This window comes from Schistocerca nitens, chromosome 2, assembly GCF_023898315.1.
Source record: "Schistocerca nitens isolate TAMUIC-IGC-003100 chromosome 2, iqSchNite1.1, whole genome shotgun sequence".
Classification (NCBI taxonomy): Eukaryota; Metazoa; Arthropoda; class Insecta; order Orthoptera; family Acrididae; genus Schistocerca; species Schistocerca nitens.
Genome location: NC_064615.1, coordinates 638297427 through 638325392, shown reverse-complemented (window position 1 = coordinate 638325392; position 27966 = coordinate 638297427). Strand labels below are relative to the sequence as shown.

At 41.8% G+C, this 27966-nt stretch overlaps 1 protein-coding gene across 1 annotated transcript in view; it reads right to left on the bottom strand.

Moving 5' to 3' along the window:
- The window catches only part of LOC126234531 (brachyurin-like), a 41373-nt gene extending 24572 nt beyond the window's left edge, over positions 1 to 16801 (bottom strand). Inside the window, exons 1-3 of the mRNA XM_049943227.1 lie at positions 16651 to 16801; positions 10929 to 11025; positions 6506 to 6695 (exon numbers count right to left, since the gene is read on the bottom strand). Of these exons, the coding sequence (XP_049799184.1) occupies positions 6506 to 6695; positions 10929 to 11025; positions 16651 to 16707 (344 nt within the window). The 5' untranslated portion in view covers positions 16708 to 16801. The remainder of the gene's footprint in view (positions 1 to 6505; positions 6696 to 10928; positions 11026 to 16650) is intronic.
- Positions 16802 to 27966: the final 11165 nt, after the last annotated feature.

Genomic DNA, 27966 nt, shown 5'->3' with positions numbered 1-27966 from the left:
TATGTGCCAAGATTAACGAAATATGAGATGGAGATAGAATGGCGAATATTTGAGGTAGGTGTACACTCAGAACCACTTGAAGAAGCCGAATGTCGTTTTCTTTGCAATTAGAATACTACAGAGTGAATGTTTCATTTTGCAGTGGAGTGTGCGTTGTTTTAAAACCTGCTGGTGGTCAGCGCTCCAGTCCTGCAAATATCGCTTTCCTAATTTTCAAAATTCACAGAAAATCACCTGCGTACCTTACTGGACGAATGCACTTGGGAAAAAATGTGTGGTGGACAAATAGTTCCAGGACGAATATTGTCCACAGTCGTCACATACCTAGAAAATGATTCTTTATAAAAGGTTGTCAGGAACAGAGCGAAAAGCTTGTAAGAATGTTGTGCTGAGAAACAATTGCTGTGAAAAGAAATTCGATACCCTGCGCTGTTACCGAGTTAATTAGTATTGAAGTTAGCCAATCAGGCCGTAGCTCATACAAATGCAACCGGCCTGACAGATACAGTTGTGTCAGTTCATCTCATTGCGAAGACAACAGCGCCCGAGGTAAAACAACAACTTGTGGCTCGGGGTCGATCTTTACTAGCGTCCCATGTCCAGTTTCTGTATCACCCTCTTGTTCGGCTTTATGAAACTAAACAAATACTCGTGTGGGGACATCGTCTCTAGCGGGCCGCTTGAATTCGCGCGTGCAACGTTCTGACTAGCTTCAGTGTTAACTAACTTAGAAACGGCGCAACGTATTGAATTTTTTCTTCACAAATACTTCTCAGCACAACATAGTCTGCAATACCCTTACAAGATTTACAGACTGTTTCTGACCACTCTGTATATAAGACAATTTTTGGGGGGACACATTTTTGGTAGAGGGTAGTAGTTTTCGTACACACGTGTACTTAACGAGCTGGGTAGTCTGACACTAACATTGCAGTACATTTATTCCTTTTGAGATTTGGTGGTGATAACGAGAACTTTTTTATAGGACACAATGGCGTTCATACAGTGAAGACGAAAGAAAAATTTATATTTTGTGAACGTGTCTTTAATTACTACGTGAAGCACACTGATTGGTATATTCTGCTTAGGCATCCATAACAGATGAAGATTATTCGTGACAAACATGAAGTTTACAGGCACAGGTTGAAGTTTTCTCTTCTGGAAAACTGCTGTTTCCTGCGATGATAAGTTTGGTCAACTTAACTGCACTACGAAAAAGTAATACACTAAAACAATGTAATATTAGACAAAGCTGCTCATGTATAAGTACTTAAGATCTTCTTCATGGTATAACACAAATCTGATTGTATGTCATGTACTGAGATACAGTTTTCCTGTAAAGAACCTGCAGCATTGTTTATATAATCCTGCCACTCTTATTTACGTTTCTCTTGCCACTCTTAAACCATTCCATATCAAATCTGAGACATATAAACACAACACACTGTCCTCAATACATTCCCCTTCCTTGGCTGTTGTTAATTTGAGGTGCCTTAAGGTTTCCTCTAGGCCTACAGGTGCTATGAAAGCGTTTAGGTTTCTCCTGTTTGTTCATTTCATTATTAAGTGGAAATTCATAATTGCTATTCTGATACCTTCATGTCTTCTTATACCAAACTGATCTTTGCGCAGTACCTTTGTAATGTTTAATTACTTCTATATTCTTCCACTCAAAAAGTCAAAGGTTCGACATATTATGCTGATTGTTAGTGTCAGTAAGTTGTGTGTTTAGTAGTGTAAAGATAAAGCGTTTCTGAAAATTATGTAATGCGTCTTCTGTTTCATAGGTTTTGGATACCAGATCCACTAATCTCTTAGCCGATGGACTTCCCATACTTTTTTGGAATCCTGAAGATATCACATCGATTCATGCTTAACATGATAAATGGCACTTATGGCTGTTAATATGTTTATTAGTACTGATTGCAGTTTCCACTGTTTGCCATAATCAAACATATACATTGAGTGCTGTAGCGCAAATTAGAAATATTAGAGGTGAATAAAATGGGCCCAATGCCATTTGAAGGTGGCACATTACAACTGCTAAACGAAGCAATATAATCACAGATTTCAGATATGATGCTTCCTTTTCGTCGGAAATATCATTTACGAAATATTTTTGAATGCTGTGGGCTCTCGCTTCATTAAACTATTGAATTCCTGCTGGCTTCAGTGACTGTATTATATTATCTTCTAGTTCTTCCGATCAATCCTTATTCATCATATTTTTGGGCTACCTACTTGGTAGAGCATCAACATGCACTTCCGCAAAGTCACGTCTGTTCCACTTGTTCAGAGTTCTTATTTTTACAAGGTACTAAGTTGTATTAAAACAAAGCAAGCTATTAGTGCAACGAAGACAGACCCATTGTAGTTCCCTATTGAAACTAATTTTCAGTAGCGTTCATGTAGAGGTCCGCGTCGATGGCTGTGGGTTTAAGCGACGGGATGCAATGATGGTAGACCAGTGGTCCCCATCCAGGAATTACCTCCTAAGTGGTGGAAAGAAAAGTTCTAAGGGGAATGAAAGAAAGGTTTCGCTTGTGTGATTTTAAAAAAGATGTTTATTGCTATTTCATGAGACTGTAACGCTGATTACATGTTGTTGTTGTTGTTGTGGTCTTCAGTCCAGAGACTGGTTTGAAGCACCTCTTCATGCTACTCTATCCTGTGCTAGCTTCTTCAACTCCCAGTACCTACTGCAACTTACATCCTTCTGTATCTGTTAACTGTATTCATCTCTTGGTCTCCCTCTACGATTTTTACCCCCCATGCTGTCCTCCAATGCTACATTTGTGATCCCTTGATGCCTCAGAACATGTCCTACCAACCGGTCCCTTCTTGTCAAGTTGTGCCACAAACTCCTCTTCTCCCCAATTCTATTCAATACCTCCTCATTAGTTATGTGATCTACCCGTCTAATCTTCAGCATTCTTCTGTAGCACCACATTTCAAAAGCTTCTATTCTCTTCTTGTCCAAACTATTTATCGTCCATGTTTCACTTCCATTCATGGCTACACTCCATACAAATACTTTCAGAAACGAGTTGCAGACACTTAAACCTATACTCGATGTCAATAAATTTCTCTTCTTCAGAAACGCTTTCCTTGCCATTGCCAGTCTACATTTTATATCTTCTCTACTTCGACCATCATCAATTATTTTATTCCCCAAATAGCAAAACTCCTTTTCTACTTTAAGTGTTTCATTTCCTAATCTAATTCCCTCAGCATCACCCGACTTAATTCGACTACATTCCATTATCCTCGTTTTGCTTTTGTTGATGTTCATCTTATATTCTCGTTTCAAGACGCTGTCCATTCTGTTCAACTGCTCTTCCAAGTCCTTTGCTGTCTCTGACAGAATTACAATGTCATCGACGAACCTCAAAGTTTTTACTTCTTCTCCATGAATTTTAATACTTACTCCGAATTTTTCTTTTGTTTCCTTTACTGCTTGCTTAATATACAGATTGAATAGCATCGGGGAGAGGCTACAACCCTGTCTCACTCCCTTCCCAACCACTGCTTCCTTTTCATGGCCCTCGACTCTTATAACTGCCATCTGGTTTCTGTACAAATTGTAAATAGCCTTTCGCTCCCTGTATTTGACCACTGCCACCTTCAGAATTTGAAAGAGGGTATTCCAGTCAACATTGTCAAAAGCTTTGTCTAAGTCTACAAATGCTAGAAACGTAGGTTTGCCTTTCCTTAATCTTTCTTCTAAGATAAGTCGTAGGGTCAGTATTGCCTCACGTGTTCTAATATTTCTACGTTATCCAAACTGATATTCCCCAGGTCAGCTTCCACCAGTTTTTCCATTCGTCTGTAAAGAATTCAAAAGATTACATAAGTTACCAATAATCACATTTCTTTCGATATTAGGGTTAACATATGACACAATGTGGTGGAGGCTACAGCTTGTGAAGCGAATGTATCAACATTTTCCTCAGTTAGTCCATCCAATACATGCATCTTCTTACTTTGAACCATGTATCTACATCAGGAAAAGTGGTACATATACCTCACATATGCTTAAATCCCTCATGCAAGCGCTTTAGCTGAATTGTAGGTGGTTCACACAATGGATCAGAAATTGCTTCATTATTCTTTTCGCAAGAGGTAAGGGAACTAATTGACAACACAACAGTGAGTATGTAATGGCTACTACGTTGCTATAGGGACTACACAGTACTATTATTATTATCATTATTGTTAGTATTAGTGATAATAGACACAAAGCTTTGGCAGCCAGTAGTCTTCCAGTTTCTGTAAGTTCGGAAGAAAACAATGAAGTAATTTACAAACAGTAAGAATGATGCAGATATTGTAACTTGTTTCAGTTTAAATGGGGTCTAGGGTGTGGGTCAAAGAAGTGTCGCTAGGGGGAAGACTGGTGCGGATGTCTACGCTCAGTGTGGAAATTAGCTTTCTTTCCTGAAGAGGAATTGTAGGTAGTACTCGATATGCACTGAGAATGGCTTATCATTCTATGTAAAGGTTTCTTAGATATAAATAGTAGCAGTTGTCTCAGTTACTCGTTAGTTCGTAATTTAATAAAATACTCACAAAACATAAATATCGTTCATCTTTGGTCATTTTAAAATAAAAGTGTTCAAATAAAATTCTTTTTCAGTGGTTTTGTCACATTGAAAGCGCTAGTTCTCGGCTGATCACCGAAGTGAAACAACGTCGGGTCTAGTTAGTATTTGGATGGATGGCTGTCTGGGACAGGCGGTTGCACGTAGGAGTGTTTGCACTTAAAAACTGCTCAAAATTATTTTATGGTTTTTTTCGCAATGGAATCAAATGAAATACATTATTTGACCTTAATTATTTGTTTATTTACAAAATGTACAAACTTGTCATGTTGTAGAGAAAATAGGATCTAAATGTTCATTGGAAGAAGCAAGGCAGTTAATGAAAGACGCCTTACCCACACCATTTGATAGCAGTATACCTTTATTCAGTACCAGACTGTTGGCCATCGTCCTCTTCGTCATCTTTGCCTTGCTTTGTTCTTTCGTCGGTATCATTTTCGTCTGGAGGTAAAGATGGTATACTCGCGACGATTAGACTGATTGCCTCTTCCGAAAATGGGCCGCTTTTGAAATGATACCTTGCCCTGATACAACTTAGATGGGATCTGAATTTAGTAACAATCTGTGTAGTACTCCTCTGTTACAACCCACACGTGAAAATTTATCATTTATTGCAGTATGTGCTTATTGCAAGCCTTAGTTGCTTCCTGCGACAATTATTGGCCTATAGGTAGAATTACTTTAGATGCGACTTCGGTACCATCCATTAAAACTTTGTGAAGAGTTGGTGGCGTAGCATACCAGCCATACGAATTTGTGTACATTTTTCCAGTTTTTCGAGCAAAAGCATCAAATTTCTCAGTATCAATTGTGTTGCCACTCGACATCACTTCCGAGATTACTTTGAATCGTTTCATCACTAAATCAGCATTGAGGCCAGTGATTCGCTAAGAGAAAAAAGTCTACCGCGTGTGTTGCCTCATCTGTATTCCCACATACAACGAAAAAGTGCTATGTTGCAATAGTTTAACTGATTTAACATCTCACTTTGAATTAATAAAAACAAAGTGGCAGATGTGTTAAACGATTATCATCGGTCTAAATTTGATGACTGTAAAAGAAAGATAACTGGACAAGACCCGACACGAAAATGGAAACATTAAAATCTCAAGAATTGGCTCTGAGCACTATGGGACTTAACTTCTGAGGTCATCAGTCCCTTAGAACTTAGAACTACATAAACCTAACTAACCTAAGAACATCACACACATCCATACCCGAGGCAGGATTCGAACCTGCGAGCGTAGCGGTCGCGCGGTTCCAGACTGTAGCGCCTAGAACCACTCGGCCACTCCAGCCGGCAATCTCAAGTATTGGGAGGTAACAAAAATATCTGTAGAAATACTGTCTACGAACGTAAAATTTAAACAATAAAATAATAAAGGTACGATATAAGATAAAGTACATACCTTTCATTTCAATAATGAGTAAAAGTGTTTTTATCTAAGAATAACCACAAAAAATGGGGAAATAAAGGTAACAAACAAGAGCTCACGGAGGAGCACTTGTATTTCCCACTATATCTGGTTTACGATTGACATTGTAACAGTCAGCGTGCGCCTCGTGGAAGGTTCTGGCTGCCGAAAGACAGTTTATTGACCTTGAAGATTAACACCTTTGAAAGGATTTTAAAGTAGCCTGGCGATTTCGACTTTTGACCGGTTTTAGAGTGCAAAAACTCCTATGTGAGTTAGGCCAGGGACAGGCAAGGTGACGAAGTGGCGCCCAGTCGAAAGACTTGCACCAGGTCGGCACGCCTCAAGACGTCATTGCAGTATTATTCTAAAGCTCAGTTAGTTGCTACTGTCGGTGATGGTGGGTTGAGAGGAAGTTCGTAGCGAATATCTGATGACACTCGTGGGTAGTGGCGTCAGAGAGGTTGGGAACCCCTGTGTCAGACTCACCCGTCGACGCAGTGCGCCGCTGTGAGGACGGCGCTGTCCGAGATGAGAGATCCGCCGCAGAAGCCGAAGCGGTCCAGCCGGATGGCCGCCTGCCACGGGAACTGCCCGTCCGTGGCGTCGGCTCCGCTGATGATGCGACCGCCGGATCGCCTGCGCGACCGCGAAAGCGACCACGCCGCACCTGCCCCACCTGCCGTCAGACACGAGCCGGTCACTGCACGCTTTGCACACTCTCCAGACCTTATAATAGCTACTCCAGTATAACTAACCACATCCTACACGATCCAACTATATCCGGTCATTTATAGGTAATCACAAGACATATAACACAGCGGAGGTAACACTACTGAGAGAATATCACGAAGGCTTCAGGAAGACTCGGTCCTGTGCTGAACAGGTACTCCATCTTAAAACTGTACTGGGATATTCCATGATGAGAAACTGCAATCTGGTTGTCACCTTTGTTGATCTCAGGAAGGTCTACGACCCCCCTAATAGAGAAACACTTAACAAAATACACTACTGGCCATTAAAATTATTACACAAAGAAGAAATGCAGATAATAAACGGGTATTCATTGGACAAATATATTATACTACAACTGAGATGTGAATTATTTTCACGCAATTTGGGTGCATAGATCCTGAGAAATCAGTACCCAGAACAACCACCTCTAGCCGTAATAACGGCCTTGATACGCCTGGGCATTGAGCTTGGATGGCGTGTACAGGTCCAGCTGCCCATGCAGCTTCAACACGATACCACAGTTCATCAAGAGTAGTGACCGGCGTACTGTAACGAGCCAGTTGCTCAGCCACTATTGACCAGACGTTTTCAATTGGTGAGAGATCTGGAGAATGTGCTGGCCAGGGCAGCAGTCGAACATTTTCTGTATCCAGAAACGCCCCTACAGGACCTGTAACATGCGGTCGTGCATTATCCTGCTGAAATGTAGGGTTTCGCAGGGATCGAATGAAGGGTAGAGCCACGGGTCGTAACACATCTGAAATGTAACTTCCACTGTTCAAAGTGCCGTCAATGCGAACAAGAGGTGACCAACGCGTGTAACCAATGGCACCCCATACCATCACGCCGGGTGATACGCCAGTATGGCGATGACGAATATAATGTGCGTTCAACGCAATGTAACCAAAACACGGACGCGACCATCATGATGCTGTAAACAGAACCTGGATACATCCGAAAAAATGACGTTTTGCCATTCGTGCACCCAGGTTCGTCGTTGATTACACCATCGCAGGCGCTCCTGTCTGTGACGCAGCGTCAAGGGTAACCGCAACCATGGTCTCCGAGCTGATAGTCCATGCTGCTCCAAACGTCGTCGAACTGTTCGTGCAGATGGTTGTTGTCTTGCGAACGTCCCCATCTGTTGACTCAGGGATCGAGACGTGGCTGCACGATCCATTACAACCATGCGGATAAGATGCCTGCCATCCCGACTGCTAGTGAAACGAGGCCGTTGGGATCCAGCACGGCGTTCCGTATTACCCTCCGGAACCCACCGATTCCATATTCTGCTAACAGTCATTGGATCTCGACCAACGCGAGCAGCAATGTCGCGATACGATAAACCCCAATCGCAATATGCTACAACTCGACCTTTATCAAAGTCGGAAACGTGAAGCTACGCATTTCTCCTCCTTACACGAGGCATCACAACAACGTTTCACCAGGCAACTCCGGTCAACTGCTGTTTGTGTATGAGAAATAGGTTGGAAACTTTCCTCATGTCAGCACGTTTAGGTGTCGCCACCGGCGTCAACCTTGTGTGAATGCTCTGAAAAGCTAATCATTTGCATATCACAGCATCTTCTTCCTGTCGGTTAAATTTCGCGTCTGTAGCTCTTTATCTTCGTGGTGTAGCAATTTTAATGGCCAGTACTCCAGGGACTAGGACTAGACAACAAAAACTGCATACTCATTCTAGAAACCTTGACCAGCATCAATTTCAAGGTCCACTTTAGAGGTGAAATCTCAAAAAGCTTCGAGATAAAAACTGGAGTGAGACAAGGGGATGGACTCTCCCCGTTTCTCTTCAACTGTGTTCTCGAAAAGTTTGTGAGAGAATGACGCAATGAACTGACCAGTTTGAGTGTTGAAAGTGGTAAAGTGTCGCTGGACAAAACAGAGTTCTACACCAACGTCAAAGAAGCTAACAGAGAGATGTTATTAGACCAGGGAAACATCAAAAGGACTGAGAAGTTAAACGATCTCGGCGAATGGATTGAACCTAACTTATCAGAAAAAAACGTCATTATCCATTAGAGTCAACAAGTTGGAACTAGCCTATCGACTGACTATGAACACCTACAACAAAAAATGTCTGACACGCAACCTAAAACTTAAGCACTACTCATCAGTCATATGACTAGAAGCCCTGTATGCCACGAAATGTCTTTTCATGAACCGGAGAGGTCCGATGGAGAAATTGGAAGTCAGAGAGAGTAGAACCTTCACCAAGAGCCTAGACCCGGTAGAAGAAGATGGGGAATTTAGAAGGTGACATACCTCGGAGTTCTACGAACATATTGAGGGGCTCTTTGACTGTGCAAGAGAAAGAAGGGTAGCTTTCTATAGCAATGTTGCAAGATTGCCTCCAAAATGATTGACCAACCGTCTGTTGACTTTCTGGCAAAGCAAGGAGGTTCGCACCTCTTGGCTGACAGAAACTGAAAAGTACTTTAAAGAACTGGGAATAACTGATCTACAGAACAAACAGTCTGAGAGACGTACCATCAAGGAAATCCGAGGATTTCAGGAGAAGCCCCGAAGTAAACGTACCTCCAGGACAGAAGAAAGAAAGGAGTTACATCGGCAGAGGATGCGACAGTACAGGGCAAAGATCACAGCCCAACATTTGAACGAGCGTGATCCAAAGTAGGCCCATTCGAAATAAGAAGAAGACAGCGGAGGTAAACACACTGGACAATAAAGACATGACGTCATACGGAGTAAAGCCGCCTCTATCCTTGACGGTGGGCTAATATAGGCGACGGAGAGAGCCCACAAGTTTATTAAGATATTCCATATCCAGCTGAAGCCACTACTTGATGACAAGATTCCACGGAGGTAGCAAACGGTTGCCACAGTTTGTTGACTGCTGCGTTTCACCCACTGTTTCAAATAGTCTCAGAAATTTGTTACGGTGAGTGGACCGGGCGAGATGCGATAGGATATCTGAGTATTACTCAGACCACGAACGTGTGGGCATATCCCTGTCAATGTGGCCGTTGTCATCTTGGAAGACGGGAGTGTCCACAGAGTACTCATCATGAAGATGTAGAAGTGAAGGAAGCACTTGGGTGTTTATCGATAACCCATTATGATTTTTGAAAACGGGAAGATGGAACGTCTAGAGAAGTTCATAGAAAATATAATTTTAAAATTTGAGCTATTTAGAGCTGTTTTTTATTGTTTAAATTTCGTCTCACCTGAATTTAACCGCATATTTTGCTATTACATGTAAGGTAACTTTAAACTTCTGTACCTCGGAAACGGATAAAGATATCAAGAAATTTTTCAAGGTTGTTCTGCATCGGAATCTTACGAATACACATTAAAAATTACAGCAACTTGCTATACATAGCCGTTTTGGAATCAGCGGCATGGATTTGGTTCCAAAAATGATAAGTTAACGCTGTTTTTAGGGTTCTCTAAGGAACAGTCCACGTGCTAATAACTTTGAACCACTGCATAAACAGATAAAAATCTAAAAGAATTTCAAGGTTGTTTGAGATCACGGTCTTAGGAATATGTCGTAAAAATTTCAGCTGTTTCTTACTGATAGTCGTGTAGGAATCCGCGGCTCTGTTTTGGTACGGAAAAGGCCGAAAAAACGCTTTTTGTACGATTTTCTAAGCAACCGACCATGATCTAACAATAAAGAACGGGAAGATGGAACCCCTAGATAAATGTCTAGAGAATATACTGTTAAAATTTAAGCAATTTTCTGCAGTTATTTATCATTCAGATTTCATCTCATACCGGAATTTATGTGCGTATTTTACATGTAGAAGTAGGATAACTTTGAATCTTTGTGTTCGTAAATGGATGAAGATATCAAGAAAATTTTCGAAGCTGTTCGAGATGTGGTTCTTAGGAATATATCTTAAAAATTTCAGCCATTTTCTGTGCATGGCTGCATCGGAATCCGCGGCCCGTTTCTGGCACAAAAAATGGTACAAAAACTATTTTTGGCAGTTTTCTAAGGAAACGCCCCTAAACTAATGGTGCCTCCATAAACCACTTAAGGCCCACCGTAGACCACTTCAAGTGCAAAAAGAACGAAACGATTTGCTCCATTTGCTTAAGCAAGAAGAAGTGTGTATATTATTACTTTGATCTTGTACTGTGGGATCCTTCTGTTGGAATACAAAGGCCCCTATCCCAAGGGCTATACTACCTGGCATGAGACGGGAGTTGCTGCTGCGTCCAGCCACATCGCCCTCGTGGTGATTAGTCACAGCAGCCCGCAGTCGCCTAACTTGTAGCTCGTCATCCTGAAACAGGAAAGGGGAAACAAAGTAATGGAAGTTAAACTTCAACACAGTTCATCGTTCAGAAAATATCTTCCTTGTCCCTTCTTATAACTCTCTCAGTTACCACAGGAGCTACTGACGAGAACAAATTTCATCCTTGCAGTAGTTATCCCCACTAAGCGACTGTAAAATGATAGTGATCATTGCGACAGTCAGTAATGTGATAGTTGTAGGAGACATCATTGTGTCCAGCCAATTGTAAGGTCGTGCAACTTATGAAAATAGTTATCACGTGATATGGTTGCTATCCCAGAGGTCTGATGCGTCGTTTCGTGGGATGCCGCAACTATTCAATGAGGTTGAAATCTTTGAGTTTAGATGACAGTTAAGATTCGTGATCATTGCTACAATTTCAGCTTTAGCTTTACAATTTTAGAAGTCAGTATTAGTACCTATGTTGTTAATATTTGGAGTTACCTTTCTTTAGCTGCTGGTTCAGTCTTGCATTTGCGAAGGTAAGAAAACTGATGTCTTCTGCAACTAATTTTTTCCTAAACAATCATGTTTCACATAATTTTCATAGGCACCTTTGGTGGTACACAACAGAAATGATTCTTATAATTCCTATGGACCCCATGTTTCTCCTACTTTTTGCTTGAGTCCAGTTTCTCTTTCGTTGATCGTCTACAGTCAGGCCATCGTGCATATAAGTTTTACTTTCATGTAGTGCATACACTGCCACTAAGAGTAACTTCATATGATACTTCATTAGTCCTGGAGCAGAGTTAAGAAGCCTGGAGCCCAATGCATTACGGCGAAAATTCGTATATAAGGTAGCTTCATATTCTAGAATTTAGAAGAAACAGAGCAGACACTGGAAACAGCACAGGAAGGCCTGTCCTTCTTTGTATACACCCAGAATCCCCTTTAGTATGCATCCCACAGGACTACCTGGATGAGTCGCAGGAGCGCTTTGTAAGCAATCTCCTTTGTATGCAAAATGCATTTTCCAAGTATTCAACCAATGAAACAGTCTGCCACCTCCTTTACTTCCGACTGGGCGTATGTGGGTGTGATCTACCTCCGACTGAACCTATGTTAACATTTCATTTCATATCGATTGAACTTTCTGCAGTCAGATATTTATATGTAGGTTCACTGATTCCTGTTGTGACTTAGTGAGAATATAGGCATAGGACAGTACGGTTTTGAATTTGTCAGTGTGGGATTTTGTATTTCTAAACATTTAAACCAAGTTGCAACACTTCGTAAGCATATTACTCTCTTACTGAATATCTGCGGAACTGTTCCAGACTTACTTCATTATAGACAACTGTTACAGATCTGCAAAAAAGTCTGTGGACATTAACATTATCCACCAAGTCACTAATATTCTATATGAACAGCAAGGGTCACATCCCTGGGCACTTCCCTGGGAGCACATGAACGTAGTTCTACATCTGCCGATGCTTCTCCAACTCAGATAAAATACTGCATCGATGCTGCATCGACCCTATCCAGAAACTCTCAGTCCAGTTACAAACTTCATTTGATACTCAATGTGGTGGAGACGAAATAAAAACTTCGAGGTTTGCCTCTGAGATTGCAATTCTGTGGAGGTAGCAAAGAACATAGAAGAGCAGTTGATCGGAATGCAATGGAAGGAGGATATGAGATGAACATCGTGAAAATCAAAACAAGGGTAACAGAATGTACTCGAATTGAAGCAGGTGATATTGACGGAATTAGATTAGGAGACAAGAAACTTAAAGAAGTAGATGAGCTTTGTTAGTTGGACAGCAAAACAATCGATGATGGCTGAACTGGAGCGGATATAAAATGTAGACTGGCAATGGCAAGAACAGCGTTTTTGAATAATAGGAATTCCTTCACATCGAATATGGATTCAAGTGTCAGGAAGTCGTTTCTGAAAGTATTTGTATGGAGTATAGCTATGCATGGAAGTGAAACATGGACGATAACAGTTTAGACAAGGAGAGAATAAAAGATTTTGAAATTTGGTACTGCAGAAGGATGCTGAAGTTTATATGGGTAAATCACGTAACTAATGAGAAGACGCTCAACAGAACTGGGGAGAAAACAAATTTGTGGCGCAACCTGACTAGAAGAAGGCATCCGTTGGCTGGACACATTTCGAGACATCAAGGGATCACCAGTTTAGTATTGGAGGGAAGTATTGTGGGGAAGTATGGTTGCAGTAGTTATTAGAAGATGAAGAGGCTTGCACAGGACAGAGTAGCATGGAGAGCTACATCAAACCAGTCTTCGAAATGAAATCCACAACAACCCAATGTGATCTCTTTTTGTCAATAGACGTGGGTGCGGTATTGTATTAAATGCTTTTTGGAAGACAGAAAATGCGGCACCTATACGCCTTGATCCATGGTTTTCAGGAGGTCACGTGAGTAAATAGTGAATTGGGTTCCGCATGATCTACGTATTCGGAATCTTTGCTCTTTCGGTAATTTCGCTGTCTCTGGTTCTGGGGATTTCATTAACGGCTGACGCCTACTGTTATACCTAGGATTATGACTACAATTTGGCACCAATATGGAGTTGGGTTTGCCTGCAACTGGGCCTGAGGGGTTCTTGGTGTGACGTGTCAGTGAGTGGTCGTACCGCGCTACCCGTGCCGGTGGCGCTAGAAATATTTCGTCAGTAAGTGCTCAGACATTATTAATGTACCATTTCATATTTGCAACAGCTTATCTCGCGCTTACTTTGACCTATGATCTTGCAGTGTTAAGCACTTAAACATGTATTTCAGAAATTTAACTACTCTACATTAACGATTTTTTGGTGTTACGATTTTTTTCCGTGTATGTATATTTAGGATGCTTGTGTAATATGAGCTTGAGAATTTAAGAGCCAGTTTGGGAAGTAATATTGGACTTATAAACATTGAATGGATAAAGAATTTTTTTTTTTAATCTACTCAAGAAGCGTTAATAAATTCCGTTTATTTCTAGTGACCTCATTACTTGCCCTTAGGACAGAGGTTAAGTTCACTGGACGAAAAATTTGTCAATCCAGTGCGCTCTCACAGATGAATCGTTAAGCCTTTACAAATGATGCAGCGATCGAGTCACGTTTTCAACTGCGCACGCACTGCCTCTACGTGTGCATAAGGCAGTAGCGATCAGTGAGACATTTATGTTCCAAACGGACTCTGTACGTAAACATGGGTAAATGCATGGACATGACCGTCGTGTTTGGCCGCACCCATAGCCACAAGGAAAGTGAAGTTGCTCGATTTGTTGGTGTTTCACGGAGGAGTGTTCAGTTTATCTACAAACAGAGGCGTAACACACGTGGACACTATACACGAAGTCACAATTGTGATCGGTAAAAGATCCTGCCCAAACGCGACAGCACTTTCTGCAACTGGTGAATGATGATCCATCCCAACCTGTTGGGAAGAGAACATTGCGACGGAAATTGCATCCAACAAACATCTGAAGTCGGGCACTTTGCATGAGGCAATTGTCCACACAGGCACAAGAAGACAATTGCATAGTTCATCGGGCTACAAGACTATGTTACTCGTTTTCTTAACACTCCCAACATCAGGATCCGTACAGTTTGGTGCAACTGCGCGATAAAATCCTCAGCGAGTGGCTGAATCTGGATGCAACTTACCTGCACAACCCTTTGGACTCACAAACTGGTGAATCCAAGTGGTTTTCAAGTCCAGGGGCGGAATTACACGGCATTAAGTGATGATTGTTATGATTTCTCTTCGGGTGAGTAATTTTTTGTCTGGTGAGCTTATTTGTATATTCTGTGTTGATGTGGAATAGGACGAACGATGTAGCAGCCAGTGGTAGATCCAATAAACAACCATTAAAGCTGCTTTTACCGACAGCCTTAAAAAGAACGGCTCCTTTGAAAAACATCAGTAAAGCGCTAAAAAAAGAACCGGTCCCGAGTGCACATGGTAAAAAATAAAATGAAGATATATATTTGCGTACTGAGTATTTGTGCACATCTATGTGAAGGTCTGCGTCACTGAGGGAATACAAATATTCAGATGGCTGGCGTAAATTACGTTGATTCCAGAATATTTTATACACCGTCTTCGGAAAGTTGCTGTGGAGTTACAGCATATGATGGAAATGAAGTCTACGGTCGGCTATGCAAATCTGATTGTTGTAGGCTTCTCTCGTACGCAACACTTCAGCTTTTAAGTTACAAAGCGTGCTTGGGCAGTTGCGATTTACACCAGATTTTACTGCTCCCTGAAGAAAAACGGCTGATTGAGTACGGTCCGTCGACCGAGGGGACACAAGTTTTTTTGAGATGAAACGTACCCCGAAAAAACTTCTTCAGAAGACGCTTGGTAGTATTAGCTATGTGTGCAGTAGTGTCATCTAGTTGACACCTCTCACAGTTAGTTTTGTCTTCCTTTATATGGCTTAATGAACTCGAGGATCATTAATATCTTTCACTGATCAAGGTGCATTCAAAAGATAAAAGCCCTGTTATGCACCATCTGCGTATTGCTGCCCACCTTCGAATTTTCTGATCATGCAGTGGCATTTCCATCACAGGACGAGGATTGTCCTTTGACCATAATCGTGTGTTTTGTGTGCCGAAATGACCAGAGAGGTAGAACCACGCCTCGTCTGTATAGAAGGTGACTGCAAGAATATTGATGGTATTTATCTCAATAAAAGACGGATTCCCTTTTCGTGATTCGTTTCTTCCAATTCTTGCACTGCCGTCATCTTACACGGGATCAACTTCGATGTTTGCCAAATCGCCTTATGCGCCGTTGCAAGCCAGGTATCTTTCTTGTGCCAAGGCTTTCTTGTACCAAGGCAACAACTTCGAGTCTTCCAGCTCGCTTGGCTTCTAACACTGAGCCTCTAGAAATTTCTCAGCAAGTCAACGAACCACCTTACGATGATGTACAGCTGTGTCCTGGAATTTTTCAGCATTTGGCTCCTGCACTAAATCTGAGTAGTTATCGCGTTGTCGAAACACATGTTCAACAAGAAAAATACGTCCCTCTGTTGAAAGCACCGTTATTCAAAAGCAGATTAAACATGTGGGGATACAATTTCTACATGGGAGAGTGGAGAATCTTGAACTGTAAGACTGGAGACACAGTGCGTTCTGAGAGATTGTTCAATGGAGACATACGAAAGTGGCTCTTTTGAATAAATATTCGTAAAGTAAACCTCGTCTGCGTCTGGAAGGAGTTCATACTGTACCAAGGTCCTCTCTTCCTACGGAGATCTAAACACTACACAACGCATTCAGTAGCTTTCGTCAATTGAACCAAACAACTGTTACGCAACAATAGGACTAATCAAGAACACAATCGCGTATCTGTGAAAAAAAGAGTTCTGCCAACTATTTTTCAGCCAATTTTATTTGAAATTCCAATTCCAACGTATTCCAAATTCGTCGATCATAGCCTCGTGCACAGCAAATTTCCGAAGCCACTGTATTGCAACTAATTTTGTTGGACCAGTAACATTATGTCTAAAGGAAACATTATAAATATGTGTGTCTGAATTTTGATGTCTGCTTGACTGTAAACTAGTGTCCCCCATAGGCTGTTAACAGGCTTGATGTATGTGACATAGCTGTTTCGACACCAATGGTTTCCAGACTCACCGCGCTTGTAGTCACAGTCAAAGCGAGCAGCGCCGACAGCAGGAAGTGGAACCTCATTGTGCCGGTATCTGACAGCTGCGTCCGCCACAACAGCCGCTGGGGAACTCTGGCGACGATCTAGATCAGACAGATAACTGCCCGCCGATGGCGCCAGTCGGTAGTCGTCGGCAGCTGATATCAACGAGGCCTTATAAAGGCTTTCGCAATCTCCCAGTGCATTGCATGGAAAGCGTTATCGCCGCTTGCTGAATGAAAATACGATTGCGCCACTTCAATGGACGTCGCATCGGAACAATGGACGTAGATGTACCTGTAGATGTAACTCAGAGTGCACAGTACGCATACGGAATCTAGTCTGTCTCTCAATCTCAGACAAAGCACACCAAATATGCGACTGGTTTGACGTGGCATACTTGTCAAGCTGTAATGGAAATACAGCCTAAGAAGAAGAAAAAAAAATTTCAGAAAAACTGGGTGATTTATTCTACAGAAAGAGCTTCACAAATTGAGCAATTCAGTAACACGTTGTTCCACCTCAAGCACTTAGTTTTTTGACTTGGAATTGATCGGCAAAGTTGTTGGTGCCCTCCTGAGAGATATTATGTCCAATTGACGCGTTGGATTGCCATGTAGTTGGAGGGTCCTGCCCATAATGTTCCATACTTTCTCAGCTGGGGAGTGATCCGGTGACCCTACTTGCTAGAGAAGCAGCTGGCAACTATGAAGACAAGCAGTAGAAACTCTCTCCGTCTTCAGGCTGGCATTATCTTGGTAAAATGTAAGCCCAAGGTGGCTTGCCATGAAGGGCAACAAAACGGGACTTAGAATATTGTCGATGTAGCGCTGTGCTGTAAGGATGATGCACATAGAAATCACAGGGGTCCTACTACAAAAAGAAATGGCACTCCAAGCGATCACTCTTGGTTGTTGGGCCGCATGACAGCGAAAGTCAGGCTGGTATCCCACGTCTGTCCGAGACGTCACCAGACACGACTTCACTAGCTATAGGGGCTCAGTTCGAAGCCGGACTCAAGACTGTAACAATTCTACTCCAGTAAACTAGATTCCAGGCCGAACGACACGACTGTAAACGGGGGTGTTCTGTATACGTGCTCTGCCAGCTATGCTCCGCAAGCGGCGTGGCAGAAATAAGACGAAACACCCTATAAGAGTACAATCACTATGATAACTGCTGTTGACTGGTGCCTGTAGTGTCCACATACATAGCCAACCGCGACACGCTCGGTCTCGTGCTCCTGTTCCACCAACAGCAAGTGTTACTGTAATTAATTAATGTATACCGGGGAGGGGAAAGGGCGCACTCACAAGAAGCCCTGGTAAAACTGTGCGTGAATGGCGGGCTCCATGTGGTTTCCAAGCCGTGCAGCGACCGTAAACCATAAAATAACCAAATATACAGCTACCAGTCGCAAAATCATGTTTTATTTATTCACTTTTGCAAATCGATTTCAACTGATTAACAGCCATCATCGGTGCTTTCATCCAATATGTGCCCTGAGTCGTAATATACTAGGCGCTACAGTCTGGAACCGCGCGACCGCTACGGTTGCAGGTTCGAATCCTGCCTCGGGCATGGATGTGTGTGATGTCCTTAGGTTAGTTAGGTTCAAGTAGTTCTAAGTTCTAGGAGACATAAATTCAGAAGTTAAGTCCCATAGTGCTCAGAGCCATTTCAGCCATTTTGAGTAGTAATACTATCTTAAGCAGAGGTCAACCAGACATTTTGATTAATAATCATCGCTGGCGGCCGAAGCCTTCTGGCATAAGAAGTCACCCTCATTCTGCCAACTGCCTTGTCAAAGAGGGCGGAGGAGTGAACAGAGTTTCAAGGCACTTTCCTGTCCTAGGGGTGGAAAACTGCCCCTAAATGCGGAAGAATCAACAATGATCAACGGCATGAGAATGCTGAAGGCAATGGAAACCATTGCTTTAAAGACACGTAACGTGTACCCACTGGACATGTGGTCTGTAATTGAAGAAGTATCATGATGATCTCTCCTTTGGAAAAAGATTACAGAATAGTCTCTCATTCGGATCTCCGGGAGGGCACTACCAAGGACGAGGTTACCATGAGAAAAAGATTGAATAATCAACGGAAGGGTGTTCTACAGGTCGAAGCGTGGAATGTCAGAAACTTGAACGTGGTAGGGAAACTAGAAAATCTGAGAAGGGAAAGGCTCATTCTAGATATAGTAGTGGTTCAAATGGCTCTGAGCACTATGGGACTCAACTGCTGAGGTCATTAGTCCCCTAGAACTTAGAACTAGTTAAACCTAACTAACCTAAGGACATCACAAACATCCATGCCCGAGGCAGGATTCGAACCTGCGACCGTAGCGGTCTTGCGGTTCCAGACTGCAGCGCCTTTAACCGCACGGCCACTTCGGCCGGCGATATAGTAGTGGTCAATGAAGTGAAGTGGAAAGAAGACAACGCTTTCTGGTCAGATGAGTATAGGGTAACATCAACAGCAGCAGAAAATGGTATAACAGAAGTAGGATTCGTTATGAATAGGAAGGTAGGGCAGAGAGTGTGTTATTGTAAACAGTTCGGTGACAAGGTTGTTGTTATCAGAATCGACAGTAAACCAACACGGACAACGATAGTTCAGGTATACATGCATACGTCGCAAGCTGAAGATGAAGACAGAGAGAAAGTGTATGAAGATATTGAAAGGGTAATACAGTATGTAAAGGTGGATGAAAATCCAACAGTCATGGGGGACTGGAAGGCAGTTGTAGTGGAGGGCGTATAAGAAAAGGGTACAGGGGATTATGGGCTTGGGACAAGGAATGAGAGAGAAAGACTGATTGAATTCTGTAACAATTTTCAGCTAGTAACACCGAATACCCTGTTCAAGAATCACAAGAGGAGTAGGTATAATTGGAAAAGGCCGGGTGATACGGGAAGATTTCAGTTAGGTTACATCATGGTCAGGCAGACATTCCGAAATCAGATATTGGATTGTAAGGCGTACCCAGAAGCAGATATAGACTCAGATCACAGTATAATAGTGATGAAGAGTGTACTGAAGTTTAAGACATTAGTCTGGAAGAATCAACACGCAAAGAAGTGGGATACGGAAGTACTAAGGAATGACGATATACGCTTGAAGTTCTCTAAGGCTATACATACAGCAATAAGGAATAGCTGGGCGGGCGTCACATGACATCTGTTCAAGTTGATCGTTGATTCTTTCACTCAGTTTTTTTTATTACAGAGGACAATCGGCCCTCTGACCGAACACGCTGAGCTACCCTGCCGTCAATCCCAAGATCACGGATGCATATGACAACCAAAAAACTTCTTGTAAGTCTTTTATGATTTCTTTGTCATGTCACACATCTTTTCCAATTTATAATGTTGAATTAATTGTGTTAGTTTTAAGATAACAACAAAAATTTCTTAAAAAAAAGTGAGGGAGCACTACAATATGAGAAATGGTACTCGACAGTGGCGCATTACGTGAATTATTCACCACCGTGTCCCAAACTTTCATTAGGGGAGACAAGGGCACAGCGGCCATAGGGGCACTATGGTCAACTGGTATTATTTTGTTTAACTTTCGCTAGGATACGCCAGTGACCAAGGGGATTGATGGCAGCAATTGTCAAGCGAGGAAGGGCAGATATTTTATGTTTTCATGTTACTAAAAGTAATTTTTGCTTGCTCAAGATATTTTGTTGTGTACTCTAAAACAACTTTGATAGTAAACAAGTAAGTATCACCATTAAAGTCTATATATTACGGATGTTTTTGGCATTGTATGCAGCGTAAATGATTAAACGTTTTCATAAAAGAAATAAATATTTCCATTGTGGTCATGGGGCTCAATGGTCCACTTAAATAGGGGCGCTTCGTTCTGCATAGCCAATTTACCCCGCTGCCTTTTTGTAAGTTCTCTTATTAACTTCAGTAGGTGCAACGGAGTCAAAGTATAGACGATATCCAATGCAATTTTTACGTGAGCAAATTACGTCCTTCACTGATTTTAAACCGGTAACATCTATGTGATATCTGATTTTTTTTCGAAACCCATAACTTCAGCTAATACAATTGTAATATAAATTTAAATTTTTTCCTTTTGGGACATTGTAGGACATATATTGACAAGTATCAAATCTGTGTGGATCTTCTACTAGAGTCACGTTTTTACTCATCCTCGATCAGCCGTTTTGTTTTTAGTATGGTTCGAAATTATAAAAAGAAGACTGAAAGAGCCAGTTTTTCTGAAGTATCTATGAGATTAGCATTAATAGATGTAAAACGTCACAAAAGATCATTTAGGGAAGTGAGCAAAAATTTTAACATTCCTAGGAAAGCTTTAGAGAGTTCTAGCAACAAATTCAAAGATTTAGAACCTTTCGAAACGCAACAAAATTCTGGGATAGGTTTGGCTTCGCAAGTATATTTCAGATAACATATTTGTTTGTTTTGTAAGTGTTATATTTAATACTTTCGTCTTTTCAGTAATAACACTAAATATAATGGAAGTAATATATAGGTCTAAATTCGCTAATAATTTTCTGAAACTCTATTGGTTCAAGAAATCCTTGAACAAAATGTACAGACATAATATACACTCCTGGAAATGGAAAAAAGAACACATTGACACCGGTGTGTCAGACCCACCATACTTGCTCCGGACACTGCGAGAGGGCTGTACAAGCAATGATCACACGCACGGCACAGCGGACACACCAGGAACCGCGGTGTTGGCCGTCGAATGGCGCTAGCTGCGCAGCATTTGTGCACCGCCGCCGTCAGTGTCAGCCAGTTTGCCGTGGCATACGGAGCTCCATCGCAGTCTTTAACACTGGTAGCATGCCGCGACAGCGTGGACGTGAACCGTATGTGCAGTTGACGGACTTTGAGCGAGGGCGTATAGTGGGCATGCGGGAGGCCGGGTGGACGTACCGCCGAATTGCTCAACACGTGGGGCGTGAGGTCTCCACAGTACATCGATGTTGTCGCCAGTGGTCGGCGGAAGGTGCACGTGCCCGTCGACCTGGGACCGGACCGCAGCGACGCACGGATGCACGCCAAGACCGTATGATCCTACGCAGTGCCGTAGGGGACCGCACCGCCACTTCCCAGCAAATTAGGGACACTGTTGCTCCTGGGGTATCGGCGAGGACCATTCGCAACCGTCTCCATGAAGCTGGGCTACGGTCCCGCACACCGTTAGGCCGTGTTCCGCTCACGCCCGTGCAGCCCGCCTCCAGTGGTGTCGCGACAGGCGTGAATGGAGGGACGAATGGAGACGTGTCGTCTTCAGCGACGAGAGTCGCTTCTGCCTTGGTGCCAATGATGGTCGTATGCGTGTTTGGCGCCGTGCAGGTGAGCGCCACAATCAGGACTGCATACGTCCGAGGCACACAGGGCCAACACCCGGCATCATGGTGTGGGGAGCGATCTCCTACACTGGCCGTACACCACTGATGATCGTCGAGGGGACACTAAATAGTGCACGGTACATCCAAACCGTCATCGAACCCATCTTTCTACCATTCCTAGACCGGCAAGGGAACTTGCTGTTCCAACAGGACAATGCACGTCCGCATGTATCCCGTGCCACCCAACGTGCTCTAGAAGGTGTAAGTCAACTACCCTGGCCAGCAAGATCTCCGGATCTGTCCCCCATTGAGCATGTTTGGGACTGGATGAAGCGTCGTCTCACGCGGTCTGCACGTCCAGCACGAATTCTGGTCCAACTGAGGCGCCAGGTGGAAATGGCATGGCAAGCCGTTCCACAGGACTACATCCAGCATCTCTACGATCGTCTCCATGGGAGAATAGCAGCCTGCATTGCTGCGAAGGGTGGATATACACTGTACTAGTGCCGACATTGTGCATGCTCTGTTGCCTGTGTCTATGTGCCTGTGGTTCTGTCAGTGTGATCATGTGATGTATCTGACCCCAGGAATGTGTCAATAAAGTTTCCCCCTCCTGGGACAATGAATTCACGGTGTTCTTATTTCAATTTCCAGGAGTGTACAAACACGATAAATAACACACAAACATAATATAAATATACATAACTAAGACAGATTCATGTTTGAAGCTGACCAGGAAAATGTGCTTTGAGCGTATTTTACTGATGGTAGTGACATATACTTTGACCTTTCACCAGAGAAGTTAGTCGATTTGCCTACATCTACGCAGTTGCTTGTCAATGTTTAATACCCCAGTCTTGGACCAACTTTCAACGGTGTAATCTGATTGGTCTTCAGGATTTCTGTAATGACAGACGGAACTCTCCATTTGAGCTTTTAGACAATTAGTTTAGTTCGATGTAGTACCTTCAACAAACACAACACAGTCTTATTTTTTGACAACCTGAAAAATGGTTAAATAAGGCTGAAACTGACCCCTGGTGATATAGATGAACCTGGAATCACTAATGTCCAAAGGGATGATAGAATAGTTGCTCGAAGAGTACGACACAGAAGGCAGATAACATCTGTTGCTACAGCTGTTAGTCCTCCATGTTTCGTACTCCCTAGGATTAACTTCTTGCCCCATTTCAGCAGAGAACGTCATGTTGGGAGTGAAGGTGGTACGCATCCCTAGGGATAGATGGGGGAAATACACGAAACATTTTGTATCACATGATCGATGTTCCGAAGACCACCCTTGCTTGGTAGCAACTGACAATCATACTTCCTATTTATTCACAGAACTCGTCGAGTTTTTCAAGCTCACTTCGCCACAGACTACGGCCCGTAGAAAGAAATGTTTTTGGCCCTTTAAGACGTTCGTAAACTCGGAGTGCGATGCATGGCCGATAGCAAACAAACGATCAGTGGCAATATACGACCTCTTATGCATTGTGAAAACTGCAGTGCCAAAGACAGTTAAGCCCAGAAATATATAGTGATTTAATTGGTGGCCCTTCGACTGCCCAAGAACACAATGGTGGGACAGCTGCTGTCACTAACAACACCTGAAGAACTATGACACTTCAGTGATAGATGTTTTACAACGCGAAAACGCGAACAACAAGCCTCCACAGACAGAAAAGTAAATATCTTAAAGAGCGAAATGCATGTTCTGTGTAAAACATACTTTTTTAAAAAAAGTATCTAAATCATATGATAAAACTTCTCAAACAAAGCACAGAAAGCAAGCACACATTTCTAAGAAAGTTCTTCGAGATAAAGATGTGGATAAGGATGTCCCATATTTTAGGCGTCTTAAACCGATTTCTCACAGCCATGCAGGTGATAACTGGATGACTGGATTCAATGCACAAGCTGGAAGCAATGGGCACATCTCATTAGTTAAAAATGAGCTGCAGGAAGTGTTTTATGAATGATTGAACTGTTAGGATCATATCGGTCATTCATATGAAGACTGATAAAAAGTTTGGACATAACTTTCTGACAGACCATTATTATAACAATGATAACATAATTAATGATTGTAATTTTGTAATAAAGCTATAGGAATTTGTACTACAATACATTTTACGTAATAAATTCGATACATTTTCAATTATGAAACCAAATTTGTAACTAAATTATGTGATAAAATCATATGGACTATTTCGCCCAACTGCTGAGCCACTTTGCACCGTGGGTGGGGTAGGTTGGTTATCGTTACTCTACTAAATATTACGTTATGAGCAGGCATACAGCAACAAGCCTTAATTACTTAGTTGTAAAGGTGCTGAAACAATGTAGCAATGTTTCCATATAAAAATATCAGTGGCAACATTTAAAATAAAACTGGAAAAATCTAGAAAGAACAGTGGGCCAATCTATCCCGGTCTCCCTCACTCTATAATCCGTTATTTTTTGTATCAAGCTTTTAATATGTTTAACTTCCAAGTAGATTAATTAATGTATGAAGCCTACTTTATTTTTAAACTGATGCTGTCATGAGGAGAAACATTTTAGTGTGCAAAATTGAGGTTTTATTGTGTCTACTTTCTGACCAGTTTTCATCATCCGAGATGATGGGACAGACCAGGCAGACAACACGTTGAATGTAGCGTCCTGAAGTCTTTTCCTGCAACTCCCAGCCGTAGGAATAAAAGCTACAGAGAAAAGTACCCTGCAGTTTCTCTGCCAGAACACCTCATTCGAAGAACGAGGCGGTCCTGTGTCCCAAAATTGTTGCGTATGTATCTGCTTATTACAATATGACCATTTTGATGAATAAAATGTTGCTTTGGCTGTAAAGAATCGCCCCGTCGCTGGCTTTACATGATATACATAAAAAATGTGAACACGTCGAATGACAAGGAACACTACGTACCCACACGGATAGTTACAAAATTTTACTTCATTTTTATAAAATATGGGGAAGGTAGAAGAAAGTATTGCTCGACAAGCTAGGATTAGGCAAATAAAAGTTAGTGGAGATTTCTTGTAATGAAATGGATGAAACAGAGGTCAGGGCAGCACCACTAGTTACTTAGGCTGTTAGCTATATTTCTGATGAATAAATATCGTAATGTGCTGAAACACTACAGAAGTAGTCGGTTTGAAAATTGTGTGAGGTTAGTCTTTTCATGCAGAGCTACAATCTTGCGCAATAGCGAAAAATAAACTTATTCTAACTAGAATAAGAAAATAACTCTAACATTCTACGAAGTATAAGTCTATCAACAAATATCAGATAATAAATCAGAAGTACTTGACGAGAAGATTGAATTTCTCCATTTTTAGTTACAGTCTCTACCAGTTTCTCAGTATAATACGTACTTTTGCGACCTGATGTGTGTTTTAGTGAAGACAAATGAATCTCATTTTTGGTCTAGTTCTGGTGTTATGGGGATTATTATTTCCTTTTACAAGTGATGGAATATTTGATATGTATGTCCTATGAATCATGTAGAAAGCTTGACTCTTTAAGCAGGAGTCTACAGAACGATGATGAATGAGCAGCAACACGTATCATTCTTATAAAATTCCTTTTTGTAATGGAACATTATACTCGAAGGTGATTCTTCGTAATATGTTACTTCATAATCAATACCCAAAATTTGATAAATTATTGACTAGTTTGCCTCGGAGGATTCATATTAGATACAGAGCAGAAACTGCTTAACTTAATGCTGTAAGACATTTCAAATAAATTTAATTCCGCCCGTCCTTCTCTTTTGATCCAGATGGCATAAATACGTTGAAAGACACATAAATTACATTTAGTGTGTTTGTGAACCAAACTTTACACTTCTCGTTATGGGCTGAAGTCGAATAACTGTATGCTATTTACACTAACTCGCCTCGTTTCCTCAATGCTTCTTCGTTTTCGTACCTTTCAGAAAAAGTTTAGAAGAACATCGTAAGGAAGTATCAATAGCTTGGTTCACGGGTCTCTAAGATCTTGTTATGACAGGTGCCAAGCAGCAGATGATGTAAAACACGACGAGCCTTGTCTTTACAGCTGAAAATTTTGAAGTTTCCATATTTGAAAACGTCAATGACGCTTTATTTCATTCGCTATAACTATTTTTTTTGCTTCTGTTATTTTTTTCCCATAGTTTCCTTGGATATCGTAGATGGAAAAGGTACTGCGATCAAGTGGCATCAAATGCAGACGCTGTGCAGTTTTTTCTTGCAAGTCGAAGTTATTTTTAGGAAACTAATCGTTTTTATGAAAGAACAATAGGACCTACATCACTTTCATATAAAATACGCCCTTTTAAAATGCAACCGCCTTAACTTGGAATTCCCATATGAAAGCTGGGAAAATTTTATGACTTGTCTACGTACAAGTACGTGGAAAGCAGTACTATCTAAAGTCATAATTCACAAGGTATTACCACTGCGGTTTATCGCCTGGATATATGTTTTATTTATGGACATTAACTTACACGGAATCAGGTGATACACAGCAAAAAACCGTGGTCTACTCTTACAGCAGCTTTATCATGTATGTGAAATTCACAGTCACAAGTTCACTGCGTATCAGTTTAAAATAACCATTGACATTTTCTCTATGATGCATTATTTCGTTTTCAGCTTGAACCCTACCGAAAAATCAGATCCTCTATTAAAACATCACCCATATCGTGTGAAATTCTTACGAGGAAATACAGAATGTCGAACGAAATTTATGATTTACTACCGTGAAGGATTTCAAATAAAAATGTAATCATGCCATGCTGGGCTCCATAAATGTAGAAATGGAATGTAAAAATGTAGTAAAAGTACTTTCCAAATTAAATGAAATTAAAAAAAGAGTGGAAATCAACAATAATTTTGGTAAATAATTTGCGTAATGACATTTAAATTATGGACGCAAAGTTCTCAGTGCAGTTTGACTGGACACGGAAGCGACATTGGACCAATGGACATGTTGGGGGGGGGGGGGTGCAGGAGCAGGAATTAATCATTTGTTCTCACACAAGTTGAAGGATGGAATTCGCGGTGTGTGAAGATGTAGGTGGCTGGAATAATGTCGGTGATACGTGGTGGTGTTGACGCCGAGGCTAATGATGGCCATATGGCTGTTGATTGATAGGCGGTAGCTTTTGTGCACACACCTCTGTGTACCTGTGGTTTTACGGACGTCACGCAGAGATGCTTAACCTGCACTCTCCTCGCTGCATTCTGTTTAGTCGGTAGCCACCGAGCAGTGTTGCCATATAGTGTAGGCGGTCATAATAATTCGAAGCCTCCTGATGTTCGAACAGCATCTTATGCCTGCAGTAATTAGGCATCTGAGGCGGCGGCCAGGCCATGTTTGGACTTTGAGACAGCATAGCGGAAATACAGTCGAATGCTCAAGGATCTGAACACTGAACCGAGAAGAAAACCACCTGAAATGTAATGGAAACTGAGGATGTCACAAAATAACAACAGCCATTGTGATGAATACAGGAATCAGTATCAGAGCCAACCTCTCAGCCTGTTGCTAGTTTCTTACTAGTTTACATGCTGGATTTTATTAAGAAACGTATGTGGATGCATCCAGGTCCATTCCGTTCGTTCTTAAGTCGCTAAGGAGACTGCAGCTTAAGAGCGTGTTCACTTATTTGTAACGCAAAGGCTTCGAAGCCACTTCGAGTGTACTTTCCTACGACTAGATCATAGATTCGCTAACTCACTATTGTGACCAACAAGTGAATGTGGTAGCAGCAAGGTATCAGTTCTTTAATTGCAAGAAACAGTCAGAACAAACTTATCGCGATTGGGTAACGAATTTGCAGGGTATGACGAGGAAATGCAAATTCAAATGTGCTTGAGGTGCTTTATATGCTGATGTTACATTGTGTGATGCGATCGTGTCAGTGTCAATGATGTTAAACTTACAGAGCCGATTTTGAGACAGTCCGATCCA